The sequence below is a fragment of the Oryzias latipes genome, chromosome 6 (assembly GCF_002234675.1).
Source record: "Oryzias latipes chromosome 6, ASM223467v1".
In the NCBI taxonomy this organism is placed as follows: domain Eukaryota; kingdom Metazoa; phylum Chordata; class Actinopteri; order Beloniformes; family Adrianichthyidae; genus Oryzias; species Oryzias latipes.
This window is the reverse complement of record NC_019864.2, coordinates 4,653,604-4,669,714: the sequence shown is the minus strand read 5'-3', so window position 1 is coordinate 4,669,714 and position 16,111 is coordinate 4,653,604. Positions and strand designations below refer to the sequence as shown.

The 16,111-nt window shown below is 42.1% G+C and overlaps 1 protein-coding gene across 1 annotated transcript in view; it reads left to right on the top strand.

The window, feature by feature from the left end:
• The window catches only part of LOC101168685 (NT-3 growth factor receptor), a 45,019-nt gene extending 29,833 nt beyond the window's left edge, over window positions 1–15,186 (top strand). The window contains exons 8-18 of the mRNA XM_011472849.3: window positions 1,303–1,415; window positions 2,365–2,536; window positions 3,690–3,713; window positions 4,590–4,657; window positions 5,197–5,296; window positions 6,667–6,852; window positions 8,012–8,136; window positions 8,406–8,578; window positions 9,133–9,376; window positions 12,576–12,734; window positions 13,379–15,186. Coding sequence (XP_011471151.1) covers window positions 1,303–1,415; window positions 2,365–2,536; window positions 3,690–3,713; window positions 4,590–4,657; window positions 5,197–5,296; window positions 6,667–6,852; window positions 8,012–8,136; window positions 8,406–8,578; window positions 9,133–9,376; window positions 12,576–12,734; window positions 13,379–13,564 — 1,550 coding nt within the window. The 3' untranslated portion in view covers window positions 13,565–15,186. The remainder of the gene's footprint in view (window positions 1–1,302; window positions 1,416–2,364; window positions 2,537–3,689; window positions 3,714–4,589; window positions 4,658–5,196; window positions 5,297–6,666; window positions 6,853–8,011; window positions 8,137–8,405; window positions 8,579–9,132; window positions 9,377–12,575; window positions 12,735–13,378) is intronic.
• Window positions 15,187–16,111: the final 925 nt, after the last annotated feature.

Genomic DNA, 16,111 nt, shown 5'->3' with positions numbered 1-16,111 from the left:
GACAAGAACAAGATAACCTGAGATGCTTAAATAGAACAGGCTCCAGCTGCACCATAGGAGTGTAATAATGAGACAGTCAGGAGAAGAGGGGCAGGATGGGAGCAAAGACTAAGTAAAGGTGCAGATTAAGACACCAAACTCTTCTGTGGAGAGGTTTTCACTGCCCTAAAGACCAAAGTTTTTAGGTTTGTCAGGACTAGTCAGCTTACATGGTTAGCACTTTCGTTTAGATCATCCTAGATGCCTATTAGTTTAGTGGTCATGTCCAACCAGAGGAGGAGCTTTAGTCATTTACATATTCACAAAGAGTTTTCTACCTTTCAGACTCTCAGGAGAGAACTACAAACAGAAGTGGACCAAACTGGCTGGAAAATATTGAAACAAAGGAGAGAAGTAGTGGCTTTAGTAAGGGGTAATGGCCTTCGAAGCGTGCATCATCACTTTTTAACGCACGCCACGGAAGCCTGGACGGTTGCTTCCGTGAGGCCCGTTATGAACTGATAATGCACGCTTCGAAGGCCATTAACCCACTTATACCACGGTCACTTACAAAAGAAATAAAATAGTAACCAGTTTTTAGTCCTTAATTCTTGCTTGGACTATTTATTCTTTGGAGTGGTGCGTTGTCACGGTAACGTGACCAGGCACCGCAGCACAGCTGCAGTCAAGATTTTGCGATAAAGCTAAAAGGTTGTTTTAAAGAAGCCGGCGCAGTGATACAGAAGATTTGAGACAGATGACCGGAACTTCTTTTTGGGGCGGTTATCACTTTTTAATGCACACCCAGCAGCCAATCAGAATTGAGGATAAACCTGGACCATGGTATAAAAGGTGTATTTGAACTTCAAAACCAGTGAACTTTATTGTAGCAAAGAAATAACCTGAAGCTCCTTGTAAAATTTCTGATCTCTGTCCAAATATTTTGGACTCTTACACACCAATATTTAAAAAAAAAAATTGTTTTTCAGTCCGAATCAATTAGATGTTTGTCATTCAAATAAGAAAACTTCTAGTCTGAGTCATCTGAATGAGTCCTTTGTCTTTTCTAACAGATTTTAGTCTAAGAACATAGACTTTACCGTAATGTTCTTTACTATGACACCAGAAGTCTGCGAGGTAAACACTCACAAAAGGAAGGAGAAAATAGGCAAAGCTATTGAATATTCACATTATTCACTTATCTTCTCTGCACTTACCTTTAATAAGCTTGAACTGCCAGAGAAAACTTGAGGATGGCTCTGTACTAAGCTTGTTTGACCTTACCGACTTGTTTGGAATAAACCAAATCTCTCTTCTTCTCAGTTCCACCTTCTGTTGTGAACCTGATGAAGCCAGAGCGTCGCCATGACACTTGCATCGAGTTCACTGTGCGAGGTTTCCCCCACCCAACTCTAAAATGGTTCCACAACAATCAGGTGCCGTTCCCTTCATTCTGATATCCTACTGTGTATTCATACTTTTTCCTCAGAATGAAAACCTCAGCCCTTAAATGACCTCAGGATGATGCTGGAGGAGTTAGGAGGCAGCAGATCAAAATCCTTAAGAGTTTCACTTTGTAGATGCTTTTAAATGTGATTTTTTTTGGGGGGAAAACTCCCAACGTCGAAGGTCTACTGAACTTTGGTTATGGTTTTCGATTTCACCCTGGTGCCATTTTTTGTGAATTTTGTGAGGATCACTCAAACAAATGTCCCTCCTGTTATGTCGATTTTTTCCCATATTGTGGGAAAATGTGAAAATGGTCAAATTTCACACATAGTCACAAAATGGCTCCCAAACCGTAGCTCCATTGGCCATCCCATAATATTTTTAAAACTTGGGATATTCCAACACGTGTTTTGGGTTTGTTAATGGATTTAGATTTTTTTTTTCGAGCCCTGGTTTCACCCACTGTGACATAATCAGTTTTTGTTTTTTTCTGGGTCGGGGTGGGGTGGGGGTGTCGTTCACTTTGTCCCAAATTCATTTTCACCGGGTACAAGGTGTGTCCAAATTGTAGTGAGTTTTTGAGTCTGTGGCGAGGGTTAAATTTTTGCTCAAAGCGCACAAAGAAAAGATTCTGGTCTTTCGGTCCAGAATGTTATTACTGATTAAAAGTCAAACTCATGTCAAAGATGGTAAGTATTAGTAAAAGAGATATATGAAGCACTGCAATAACTGTATTGATATGAATAAAACGTAAATTAGAAGTCTAACGTAGTTCTAATGTAGTAGTTAAACTCTAAAGAACTTTTGTTATTCTTTTGTTGTCTTGGACAGAATCTGCTCATTAAGCGACTTATGTTAACATTTCAAAAATGGGAAAATCTTGAAAAATGTCAGCTGTCGTGAAGAGACTGGTTTCTTCTGATTGTCTTCCTTCAGGAAATTTACCACACAGAATATGTTCGCCCTGACATGGAAACTTACCTTGATTATATAGAAGGATGCCTCAATTTTAAGAACCCAACTCACCACAATAATGGCAACTACACTTTGATGGCAACCAACGAGCTCGGGGTGGCCAACAGGACCGTGTACGGCTTCTTCATGGAAGGTAAGCCTCTGCGCTTGTAGTCCTTTCTGGATCCAACATAAAATATTTTTTTTAAACAGATATAAATCTAATTTAAAAAAAAGTTGCATGTTTTGTGTACATTAATTTGATTGGTTCCATAAAATTCCCAATTTTGAGGAATTATTTCTTGATACGTTTTTAGGGATTGAGATGTAGAGTGTACAGATTCGACTGTGTTTGCGTTCACTTCCTGTTTGAGGTGAGCTTGTTGTCTAAAAGAAGTCTTGAAAAAGTGCAGATGTGATGTTAAAGATAAAAAGCTGTGGTTAGTCTTCATGGATGTGAATTCTTCCAACCAAAACACAACGCCATTAGGGGTCCATTTCCATTAAAACGTACAAATAAATATTTTAATTTCTTCAGAATTTCTCTAAAAGGGCCTACACCATGCTATTCTTCAGCCCTTCAGAGTATGCAATATATATATATATGATTATATATACATACCCATGGCACACTAAAGATGACATTTTTTATGAAATTGAAGTTATTTTCGCAGCTCATTTTCCTTCCTTGTCTAAAACGAGGACTCGATTTTAGAAAAATCTTCAGATTCAGAGGACTCTGTTTCTGAGGCTCCGCCTTTCGCTCTTTGTGGGTGCCGCCCATTTAATGACATCATCATAGAACCGGCCTCAGCACAGTGTCTGCATCTCACCCACGAAAACAAGCATTCAAACTTTTGTAAAGATGGATCTGCATATTGTGCACACGAAGGAAAGTGTTTTGCCGATCACCGGAGAAAGTGGGCGTATGCGTTAGCCCGTGGGCGGTGCTGGCAGCGCAGACTCTTCCTGGAAGGGGCTGTCCCTCACATTGTGATGTCACATTGTGAGAACCTGCTTGTTTTGGTGGGTTGGGAGGGGATGGTACTCAGAGAGCAGCTTTTTAGAGGAATGCTGGAGATGTGTAAATAGATCAAAATACAGCTTTGAGGTTTATTCTTTGAGGAATTAACATTTTAATACACTTTAAAAATTGCATTTTTAATGAGATAGGCCTTTTAAATATTGTTGAACACTGAATTTCTTTTTCCAATTTTATGAAAAACGTTTTAAAATGCAAAGTCGGCCTGTTTTGATGTTAGTAGTTGTCAGTTTTACTGTTTTTTTCTCTTCTGTTCCTCCCACAGATCCGCCCACGGACTCTCCTTTTTGTAAGTTCCTCTTTCGATTGATATTGTGGCAGATTTACAGTTTTAGATCTGACATGCTTGCATGTAAGAAAAAAAAACAAAAAACTAAATACTGTATGAAGTTGGCAAAAGCAGAAAGCTGTTCTTCCCCCACGCCGTCTGTGTGCTGTAGGAACAGATGAAACATAAATAAATGATGGAGGTTAGTAACAGTGCAATGAACGCTAACCTGCCTGCTGTAACCTACTTCAGAGGTGCTCGTCTGGGAATTTGTGGTGAAGAAATTCTCTATAGTTCTGAATCGTATTATTGACAAACAAAACTGATTTAAACATTCACGTTCTGAAGAATGTGGATAAAAAGTACATCATATTTTTTACATTGAACTTCTCTTCTGAAGAAATGTGTTTCCTCTTCTTTATCTTTTGTCAGCATCAAGGGATTTTGTTAAATCTACACACATTTAGTGTATCTGTTTAACCCCCCACCATCACCACCACACATTAACATCAAATGCACAAAACGAGATAAAAAAAATGGAAAGATTCTGATCAAAAGTTACCTTCATTGGTTCTTGTGTAAAAACCATTTTTTATTGTTAAAGACTAAACTCAAGAAAGCTGCTCACAGTTTGAAATCAGTCTGATAGCAGATGTCATGTAAGGCTCTGTGATCACACAACGCCTTAAAGTCTGTGTGAAACCTGCAGGTAAGTGTCTCCAAGCTGCAGCTGGTTCCCGCATTTTCCTCTTTTAATCAACAACATTTTAAAAAGGCGAAATGTGAGTTTTTTTTCCCTCCATGGTCTCATTTCAGAACAGAAAAGGTGTGAATGTTTGTTGATGACAGTCTGTTTTCACATCCGGGTGTCTAATGCTAAACTCTTGTGTTTTCCAGTTACAGTTTCCAGCTCCCCAGTTCCTCCAATTTCTGAGACCAAAGAACCCCAAGAAGATTCTATGAGGGTCAGTTGCTCTAACAACAGTTCCCGTCTCCGCCATCTCTAAAGGGAAGACGTTGTTTTTACAGCTTTAGCATTGTCAATATTTAGCTCTATGCAGTACACCAGTCAGAAGAAATCCCATAGCTGTCAGAACCACTGTTCCGAACCCGAGACTGTTGCTTTAGAAGGTTCTGTGGTAGCTAAAACCTCAAAGACACTCAGTGATGTGGGAAAAAGTCATTACTTTGAATTTCCTTTTGACTTCAATTCAGAACATAGTTGTGTTTGGATTTTAGTCAGTCTGTAGCTTTTCCTGTTGTTTTTACTGATCAAGAGCATTGATATTCAATTAGTCCACAAAACAGAAGTTTCTGTTTGTCAACCTTTACATACCACGGAGTCTTACCAAGTTACATGTTTGCTGAAGGTGCAGCAAGGTGACATACTGTAAAACAAAACATTGTCATAAAGAATAAAGTTGATCATTAGCCATCAGATCAAAGCTCTTTCAGAGGAGACGTTATCATGCTGTCCAGTCCTGAGCGTGTTTCTGACCTGCAGGTTTCTGTGGCCGTCGGGGTGGCAGGGTTTGCCTGTGCGGTGCTGACGGTCTTCTTTCTCCTCATCAAGTATAGAAGACGATCAAAGTTGACCATGAAAGGTAAACCACTTCTTTCCTCTGGGAAGAATGATCAGAACGGGTTAGGAGCACAGCTCCAAAATGGAAAAGCACAAAACAAAGATCACTTTCCCTCTGTACATTTCCTAAAACCAACAGGTGGTTAAAGTTGGAAGCAGCTGGATTTGTGTGGTGACTGAAAGAGCTCCAACTCCATCAATGTAGTGCAGAGTGGGCTGCAGCCATCTGAAACAACATCCTTATTGTTGCATCTTGTGTTTGTCAAAGTGATGGAGTTCCTCTGTTAAACTCTGTTGACCATCAAACATTGGAGTTTTTCCAAAAAACGTTACTTATAGCATTGATTGTGTTGGCCTGTTACAGACTCACAACAGTGTTGCGGTTGTTGCTGTTCTCCAGCAGCAGAGAAAATGTCCTCCAGCACCACATCAAGCTCTCACCCTGACTGACGCTCACAGATGGATGCGTGCAGCTGTCCATGCATTCATGGGGGCGAGGAGACATCTCGGGCTCAGGGGAGGCAGTTTCAGAAAATGTAGATATGAAAGGAGTTATCTTAGATCAGTCCAGGCTGAGGTCAGTCCAGCAGTTTGCATTAAAGTCCCACTCCAACATGGGACTTTATCATTATGATTATGCAGATTTTAGCCAAAATTAAAAAAAAACATATTTTCTGCAGCGCAACAGGAGTTCATCAGAAATTCCCCTCCAGGCAGAAGTAACCCCACGCCAATCATTCCTTTTGTTTACACTCTTCTGCTAGCTTAAAGTCCCTCACAACCCCAGGCTAACATTTCACGTATAGTAAAAAAAAGGGTGAGCAATATCAAAGCTATCCAGCTGTACAGTTTTGAGTCAGATACCAGCTCAGACAAGGAAAATGAAGATGTTAATGGATGTCTGCAAGTGGATGAATCAGAATTGAAGCACAGCAGGAAAACTTTGGCCCATCACAAACCCTGGTCCTCATGAAGTACTACCCAGCCTGTTTTCCAGTTCTCCCAAAGCAGCTTGCTGCTGACACCCTGTGGACTCAAGTGATTCCACATCCTGATTGACTGAACACACCTGGTTTAGGTTTTCAGCATTAAGCAGTTCAGGAAGACTTTGAAAACCTGTAGGGTTGGGGCTCCTGAGGACCAGGGTTGGCCAGCCCTGGACCCGACCATTTAGCTGAAATGTCAGGCAGAGAAGACTGAAAGAAGAAAATATTAATAAATCTTTGAAAGTTGGAAAATAGTCTATCCCAGTTTGTTTGATGCCATCCCAGACCACCTGGCTGCCTGATCCACACAACAGTAAACTAAAACGTGAACTGTTGCACTTAAAACTTAACCTAATGTTGATCTGCTTGTGAGTAATCTGTGACAGTATATCGTTTGTGTTTGTAGGTCCAACAGCTGGGATGAGTGGTGAAGACTCTGCCAGCCCATTTCATCATATCAATCATGGGGTCGTCAGCCCCTGCATGGTGGACCTTAGTTCAGATGCTGTGGCGATCGGAATGAACAGAATCCCTGTTATAGAAAACCCACAGTACTTCAAACATGGACACAACTGCAGCAAACCAACCACATGTAAGTACGTGCAGAGCTGCTCATCATGATCTCAGCTCTGACAGCCTGGGTAGAAAAATGATGTGTTCACAGGATTTCAAAAACCTAGAACACTGCGGAGAAATCTGCCCACATTTTTCAGGGAATGAATGTTTTAAACCAGGGGTGTCAGAATCCAGGTCTGTGGGTGTCCAACCAACATGCTGTTGAACGTTTTTTATTGGATAAACACACCGATCCAGGTAACCAGCAGCAGATAAGGCAGGGTTTCTGGAAAACAAGCAGGAGGCGGCCCTCGAGGCCTGGATTTGAACACTCCTGATTTAAACTGAGTGTCACCAACTAATCATCTACTAAACTCAAAGCATCTGCACAGGTTACCCAGATGTCATTAAATCCGTTTATTAGGTTCAAATGTCTATTATTTTCTGAACTCTTGTTTTTGTAGAGTTTAAGAGCTGGAACTCCAGTTTATGTAAAAATAAATACTTGAAAGAAATTATTCAGTGGGCCCTGAATCTGTATTCCATGAGGATCAGATAAGTTTAATGTTTTGAATGGAATTATGGAAATTAATACACTTTTCCATGACATTCAAAATCTTTGAAAAGCAGTTCAATAAATCTGGTCAGTCAGATGCAGTCTCCTCCTCATTCTTTCATTTTCATGTTTGCTACAATAATATTCATTGTCAATCACCAGAAGTCTGGTGAAGAGACCATCAGATGCCTCCAGCAACTATTTTGATAGACAAGTCTCATGACCTTCTCTGGTGATCGGAGGCTTTTTCAGAGCAAATTAAGAAACGAGGTTCAAACCGAGCAAACGCTGAATCTGTCCCACATCATAAAAAAAAAAAAAAAAAAAGTCTCAGACACGAGACCGAGTAAAAATTGATCTGCGATGCCAAAAAACGTGCAGCTTTTCACATCTGTTTCAGCTGATACAGTTTTCTTGCAGAAGAGTGTAACACCTGCTTTTGCTAAATGACAAACCGAAGGTCAACTGCAGGCCAACAACTACTGCTGCCTGAAGAGTTAAGTCAGCTGTCATGGTGGGACAGTTTACTGAAACTAAGTTGTATGGAGGGAAGGGCATGAAGGAAAATTCCCCCTGAGGTTAAAGTCAGTAGAATTTTAGGTTTTGTTTCTTTTTCAGGTCTCCCGTCTTTGTGTTTCAGATGTTCAGCATATCAAACAGAGGGACATCATTTTGAAGAGGGAGCTTGGAGAAGGAGCCTTTGGAAAGGTCTTCTTAGCCGAATGTTACAACCTCACTAAGGACAAGATGCTGGTGGCTGTGAAGGTAAGACAACTGTGTTTTCATTGAAATAAAAGGTTCTGCACTTCTTTGTTTCCTCACAAGGCAAATAGGATAGTTTCTGCTTCTTTATGTATGTAATTATTGTTCATATTACTGTCACAAAAAAAACCCAGATCATCCAAAAGGATGGGGCTGTTTTCTTGACTGCAGTCAACTGGCAAGGCACTTCTGGTGTCTCAAAGGGTTTTTGCCCTTCATGCATTGATGCTGCAGTTTCTGAGCACTTTGTCACTTAGCATCTGTCCTTTCAGACTCTGAAAGACCCCACACTTGCAGCAAGGAAGGATTTCCAACGTGAGGCTGAGCTGCTGACCAACCTCCAGCATGAACATATTGTGAAGTTCTATGGAGTATGTGTGGATGGAGACCCCCTCATCATGGTGTTTGAGTACATGAAGCACGGGGATCTCAATAAGTTTCTCAGGTGAGTGCCGCCACTATATTTGCATAATACACTGCATAAAACCTTCAGAAACGCATGAAAGAAAGAAACACCCTGGTGCATTTCACATCGTCACATACTGGACGTGGATTAAAAGACGGGTTGAAGCAGAACTCTGCTTTGGACAGCTGAAAGATTTGACCTTGCTGGTTAAGAGCATTGATTATTTGCTGGTCATCTCTTCTGAGGGTCACGGTTGGATCTTCCATCTCGTTCTCACATTCAGAATTTTGTGTCATCAAATTCGTATCCCGACCAAATTTGTTGGTGCTGGTGCTGGAGAACCCTAAGGGGAAGGGAGACTTTGTAGATGGAAACTCAAAACATTTAATAAATAATGTGTTGCTGGACTCAAGAAAAGAAAAACCATTCAACTGTTTGTGCTTTTTAATGAAGGTAGTAAAGTTCTAAAGAAGTATGTGTCATTTACTAAGCATTTGGTTGACACTTGGTCAGCATCCACCTCCATCCTCCACGCTCTGATCACTTCTAATGGCTAAAACATTTGAAGGCTCCTGACAGTGTTTGTGTCCTAGAGCACACGGGCCAGACGCCATGATCCTGGTGGACGACGAGTCTCTGCAGACCAAAGGGGAGCTAGGCGTGTCCCAGATGCTCCACATTGGAAGTCAGATTGCAAGTGGGATGATCTACTTGGCGTCCCAACACTTCGTACACCGGGATCTGGCAACCAGGAACTGCTTGGTGGGGAATGGTCTTCTGGTGAAAATTGGAGACTTTGGGATGTCCAGAGACATTTACAGCACTGACTATTACAGGGTAAGAACACACTTGGCAACTTCTCTCATAGACATGAATGGCAAATTTAGTAATCTCACGGCAATTGAGTGAATTTTACTTTAAATCATTTTGCTTTAGGGTCTGATTTAATTACAGAAAAATCACATGAATTAAGAAATTGCAAAACTGTATCATGTGTCTTTTATTTCTGTTGTCATAGTCATAAGGCAGGTTGGGATTTGCCCCTCTCATTTCACTTGGATGCTTCCAAAGAACCAGTTTTCCATGTGGAACCAAGCATAAGAAAACAGAGAGGAGTTGATTGAGCTCTTTGAAGTTCTTTTCTTCTAAACGTGTTCTTCCACAGAAAAGCAATCTTATGTTTATCGTCTGCCTTTTATTATGAAGCAAAGATAATTATTTCTGGTAGAACCAAGATAAAGTAGTTATTTACTCTGGCCTGTACACCAAAGTTCTGGTTTGAAGGCCTGAACCGATTCTGCAACCAGCTTAGTGGAAAAAGATGAGAGAGACTTAAACCGAGGAGTTTTCACACTGAGGACTACACTGAAATAAAGGAAAAAGCACTGCAGCCCTGGTAAGACCAAAGAAAGGGTAGAACCTCATTATCTGCCTTGATTCTCATGGTGCAGACGCATGTTTTCCAAGAGCTCCAAGGCCTTAAAAAAAATCTGTTTTTCTGGGGCAGCAGTTCCTTCTATGACCAGTAAAAATAAATGTATTTATGACTCACAAATATGTCATTCCTCCTCACATACCAATGAATCTCGTCCTAACTCTCTAACATGTCTAAATCACCTCTCTGGATGGAGAAGAGAAACAGGGCCCTTCAACATTAGGCCAGAGTTGCTCACATTTACTGTTTGTCACACAACACTTGGGACAGTTCAAAATTCGGTGCACACTAAAGCCCTGAATTGTGTACGCCTGTGGAGTGAGGGGGTGTCCTCTGGGGGAGCACTGAGTCTGTGTTGTCATTGGAGGTTCAGTGAGCGGGGGCTCCATCAGATAAGACTGTTGTCACAGCCGTGCTCCTCACAGGGGGGAGTCACGTTAGAAAGGAGAAATAATCAATTGAAGCAGCTTTCCCGTTTGAGGCACACCGGTTTATTGTTGCAGAATGCATACGATACCACCTGAAATATTCATGTTATATCATTTGGTCCACACTGAATCACTCTGAAGGCTTATGGCTATTATTTTCTTATCTGTGTTTCTGTCTCTGGTTGGTTGTTTCTGGGTCGCCTGAAACAAATAAATTTAAAACTGGATAACGTGGCTGTGTCTGATTCCCGCCCTAACTACTAAAAAACTGTCTAGTGCGGCACTATGTAGTGCCCTGAATTTCAAAAACAATTCAGTCACCATGCTTACTATTTTTATTTTTTTTTTAACGGCAGATATGACGTCATCGATTTCATGAATCTAAAATCTAATTGATATGAGCGTTAGGCGATGATTATCTATGAGTCTTCTGAAGATAAAAACATTGATGGTTTATTAAAAAATACATTTAAATACATTTAAATACATTTTTTGGTATAAAAATAAAAATGTTTCGATGCAGTGCATTGTGGTCTATATTCGCCGATCTAGTGAGCATCAATGCACACTGGTTTTTTGCAGAGACTGCTGGGTAACTTCTAGGGCACTGGATTTTGGAATTGTAGATTCAGACAGCATTAGAAAATGGTGAACGCACTTTATAGTGAGTAGTGAAGGAATTCGGACTCAACCTGTGTCTTTACGATGACCCATGTGTGAGGATGGTGCACTCTAGTTTGTTTTTTTGTGATAGTTCGTGGTTTTAGTCAAGTTGGGTTTTGAGTTGTCCCCCTGTCAGAGTCGCATCAGGTTGAGGTTGATCATCCATAGCTGTCTGGTTGTCTGTTCTTCTTTGTCATGTAAGGTTTTGAATAAGCTGGACCCAAAAGCAGACAGGGATTAGGTCAGAAGTTGAGCAGTTTATTGAACGTAGAGAAGAGTATGGCTTATCCGGTGAAGAGGCAACTAGCAGCAGGGCAGGAGGTCCGGAGCTGTTTGTTGATGGCGTAGAGGGGAGGAATCCAGAAGGATTTGACGTGGCTTGGCAAATCTTGAAGGGACTTGAGTTGATTTGGCTTGAGAAGAGGTGACTTGGCGCAAAGAGACTTGGCCCGGCTTGGCTTGGCTTAGTTTGACTTAATGTGGCTTAGCTCGGCTTAGCTTCAGCAGAGATCGGTGTATTTCTGCTGAAGATCCTTCCATATGAAACAGACGAAAGGACAATGGCAGGAGGGCGTGATGAACTAATAAAGGTTGTCTAATTGGATGCAGAAAAGGTTTGAGTGACTAGATCATGAAGCAGGTGTCCGAGGGCGACCCCGACACCTGACATGTCACCTGTTTTGTCATCTTTTTGTTTTTCCTTTAGTTGTGGTTTTTGTTGTTTTCAAGTTTATTTATTAAATTTTCTCCCATCAAGCTTTGTCTCCTGCATTTTTGGCTCCTACACCACCACTTCCTGACACCATGTGACCACTTGGTTTCTAATGAGCTCATTTGAAGCCTACCCTCATCAAAGCCCCTCCTTCCCAAAAATGAAACATGGTTTTGACCTTTGCCAGTTGTTGAAACACGCTCAGTAAGGCCGTTTTCTCCTCCTAAGGAATCATCTGTCAGTCAAAAGACCACACCTCCATGTTGGAGCAACTTTTAGCATTTAGAATCCTACGAAAGAGAGGTCAGAGATTATCGTTCCAATGAGTCCAGCAGTGTACCTTCGGCCTCTCATCTACACAGTTCTGTTCCTGCAGCTGTTCAACAGTCCAGTCCCCTGATTTCTACAGGGTGAAACCGTACAACTAATGTGTGCATGCACAGTTTCCTGTGTCAGTGCATGGTAGATGCATTGTGTTGTGAAGTTGTTCACACAGTTTTCTACTCTGTTTGTCCAAACTCATGATTTCTGCCTTTGAGCTCACGTTTGGCTGTGAATGACGTCCACAATGAGAATGGAGGAGTGGCCGTGTCTCTGCTGTCAAAAGATTGAGCATGTCTGAACTGTTTGATAGTCACAAATGTGATCTGTGTGAGTGTTTGACGTGCTCCTGTTTTACTCTCAAAAATGACAAGCTCATCTCCTGCCTCAGAGGAAAATGTAACTGCAGTAGACTACCCAGCTGTATCTAAAGACTTAACCTTCATGTTTGGTGTGTGTGTGTGTGTGTGTAAGCAGGTAGGAGGCCACACAATGCTACCAATCCGCTGGATGCCGCCGGAGAGCATCATGTACAGAAAGTTCACCACAGAGAGCGACGTGTGGAGCTTTGGAGTCATCCTGTGGGAAATCTTCACCTACGGAAAACAGCCGTGGTTTCATCTTTCCAACAACGAGGTACCAACAGAAGTCCTGCACACGTTTTGAAAAGTCTGAGCAAATCAGAGAAAGCTTCAAAGCCTGTTCACTGATCAGGCCTGCACAGCTTTAGTATCACATTGGTATGGTGTTTGCTCTCTCCAACACTCCCTGACACTCTGCAAAATTTTCATTTTCAGTTTAGAGCCTTCTAGCCTTCCCTTTTAAAGCCACATTGGAAGAAAAAATACAACTTTTTCATTTAAGAAAAGCTAAACTGATAATTCAACCATTTTCTAAACCACTGGGTCCCATTTGTGATCTCAGGGTTTTGCAGCAGCCTATTCAAAGACAGGGTTCACCCTGAATGGCTGAAAACACAGAACCACACACATATTCACACCTAGGGAATAATTTAGAACCACCAAATGAACCTGTGAACCATGTGGGAGGAAGCCGGAGAACATGGGGAGAACATGCAGACTCCACACATACGCCAGCCTGGTTCACACAGTGAACAGTTTTGAAATCACTTTGCGGTTTGCTTTAGATTTCACAAACGTGTTCTCTGAAATGAGCAGAACAGAGCTGTTGTTGTACCATGTTCTCAGCCCAAACCAGGAACACAATGGAGGAAAGGGACCACCAGCTGCTTTTACACAGAGTGTCTCTTCCCTCTGCAGGTGATTGAGTGCATCACTCAGGGCAGGGTTCTGGAGCGGCCCAGGCTTTGTCCGAAGGAGATCTATGACATGATGCTGGGCTGCTGGCAGAGGGAGCCACAGCAGCGGCTCAACATTAAAGACATCCAGAAGACGCTGTTTTCTCTGATGAAAGCCACGCCGGTCTACCTGGATATACTAGGATGACAGCAGCTGACGAGGCGTTTGGATTCCAACCAGTCGAACTGATCCTTGAGTGAGAAGAAGACTCTTTTCAACTGAACTCGACCACACAGAATGGCAGTTATTTAATTTATGAAACAATACGTATGGATATTTACATGGATTCCTGTTTTTCTCTTTGTCTGTTTTCTGTGCAGACAAACACACAAGTAAGCACTCTCAAGCATTTTCAGATTCCTGCAGTGCCACTCTACTTTAAATTTTGTTTCAATTATTTTTCCACCGAAGCATGAATTCCTTGTTTTCTCTCATCCATTCATGAACTACTAGTCCAAATGCAGCAAAAACAATGAAAATGTTAAAGAAAAACTGTGATTACTGTAAAAAATTATTTTCTGTCAAAAGGCGAGAGTGAATGCTGACAGCTGAAGATGCTGATGTGTGATTCAGCTCTAAAAGAAGCTTGGAGGCTGAAATTCTTGGTAAAACCTTAAAGTGAATGGGCTAAATGTAAATTTGACAAAGAAGTAAAACAGCAAACAATTTCAAGACAGATAATCAAAGAAAAACACACTGATCATGGAAAATGACCAAGTTGGCCAAAAAAAGCTTAAATTGTTGGAAAAAGCAGCATAATGGTAATAATACCAAAGACTGTGGGAATTTTGAAAAGCTGAGGACAGTTGGAAGAGGCTGGTGTTGTGGATTTGTGTTCAGTGTTGTTGTTGCTTCAGTGCAGTTAAATCTGTCCACAAAGAGCCTGAGTGTTCCAGTTGCTTCCTGGTTTCATGGAGTCCTTCACCTAAAGAGCATTCTCTCCATGCTAGTGGCAAACATCATTCAGGTAGAATCATGAAAAAATCCTCAGAGCAGAGCTGAAAACTGGCAGTCTAACGGCGTCCTATTAGTTCTTGTTGTCAGTCTTTTGGGTTCTTCACCTGTCTGGCTCTGCCTCGACCCTCTGGGCCTTAGGACTTCCTGACAAGTGGAGTGTCTGGATGCTGGATTGAGGTTTTCTTTCCTAAACCTGCCTAAAGCCTCAGTCCCAGCTGCCGTTACGGGTGGATACGGGCTGTCTGCAGGGGAAGAAGGGGCAAATCTGTACAGGGCACACAGCTGGCCCACACAAACAATGAAGGCGTAGAGTACTCAGTGACCCTGTAGAGAGCAACTCTTCATGTGCATTTTTTCTACAGGCGTGCTGCGGGCAACAGGTTGTAGTGAAGACTTGAACTATACATGAGGGGAGGAGGACAGAAGTTGGTGGAATGTAGACACGTATGAATTTATGATTTTTTCAACCCTCCAAATTGTGTTAAAATGAGGCAATTAGACAATCAGTGTAGTTTGTGTGGACATCCTACACCCACTTACTCACCTTACTAATGACCACAGTGTGGCGTGAGGACGCCGTACGACAGCATTACCTGTACATCACAGGTGTGTGTAACTTGCGTTAGCCTTACAAATATTTCACGATACACTTACCAAACACACGACAATGGTACGTTCCATTTTAATGACCTCCCTTGAAATTGCCTTACAAGCCTAAAGGGAACTGCAAGACACACCTGCACTCGACTTAACCCTTGTGCTATCCTAGGCACTTTAACGTTGGGAGTTGGGTCATCTAGACCCACTAGACAGTGCTCTGAACCTTTTTTCTTCAATGATTTGTGATCTTCACTGGTGTCCATGGATTACATGAAATCTTTCCACCTTTATCCACCTTTGTCATGGTAGAGAGAACACGTCAAAGTAAGGGTGGAGTCATCTAAGATATCACAAGGGATAAGATGCAGCCGCTCCTCTTCATGACACTCCGTGGACCCGGACAACCCAAAAACCTTTAGGGGGTTGACCCCCTACAGGTTTTTGGTCTACCCTCGTACTGGTGTATGTGACTAAGCCTTGTATGTGACACCGGGACGAATATTCGCCAGGCGTTATTCGCCAGCATTTTTCGCCACGTTTTTTCTGTTCACACCCAGGCGATTTTCGCTGACGATGAGCCGAGCGAACATGCAATTTCATTCCCTGACATTAGATGGCGCTTAATGTAAACAGAAATACTCCTGTACACAAGGTGGCGCAGCGCAACTTTACGCTTCTTAAAGTCGCTTTTCACTCAGAAGAAGAGAGCAAGTATTTACGCGCTTGTCAGAATCAAACAAAGAAAACATGAATATTTCAAGCACCAGTTGCTCCAACTGGTGCTTGGTTCGGGGATATTTTAGAATGTCCATCATTATTTCTTGGCGTCTATCTTCTTCGCTGGTATGTGTGCTCAGCAAGGCAGTTTTGTGTTTGAGCGCCCCCCAAGTCGTGTTTTACTGTAACTTCAGAAGCTCCAGACACGTGTGCAAAAGCGCCATTCTCATTGGTCGAGTAGATTTCGACGCGACGCGTCGGAAAAAAAAACGAATCCGAGGCGGTTTTTTTTTTTGACGCGTGGCGTTTTTTCGCGTCGGTGTGCACACTCTCATTGATGCCCTGTGTTTAGTCACGAGGCGTTAAACGTCGGCGAAATTCGCGCGCGAAATTCGTCCCGGTGTGTACGGGCCTTTAAGC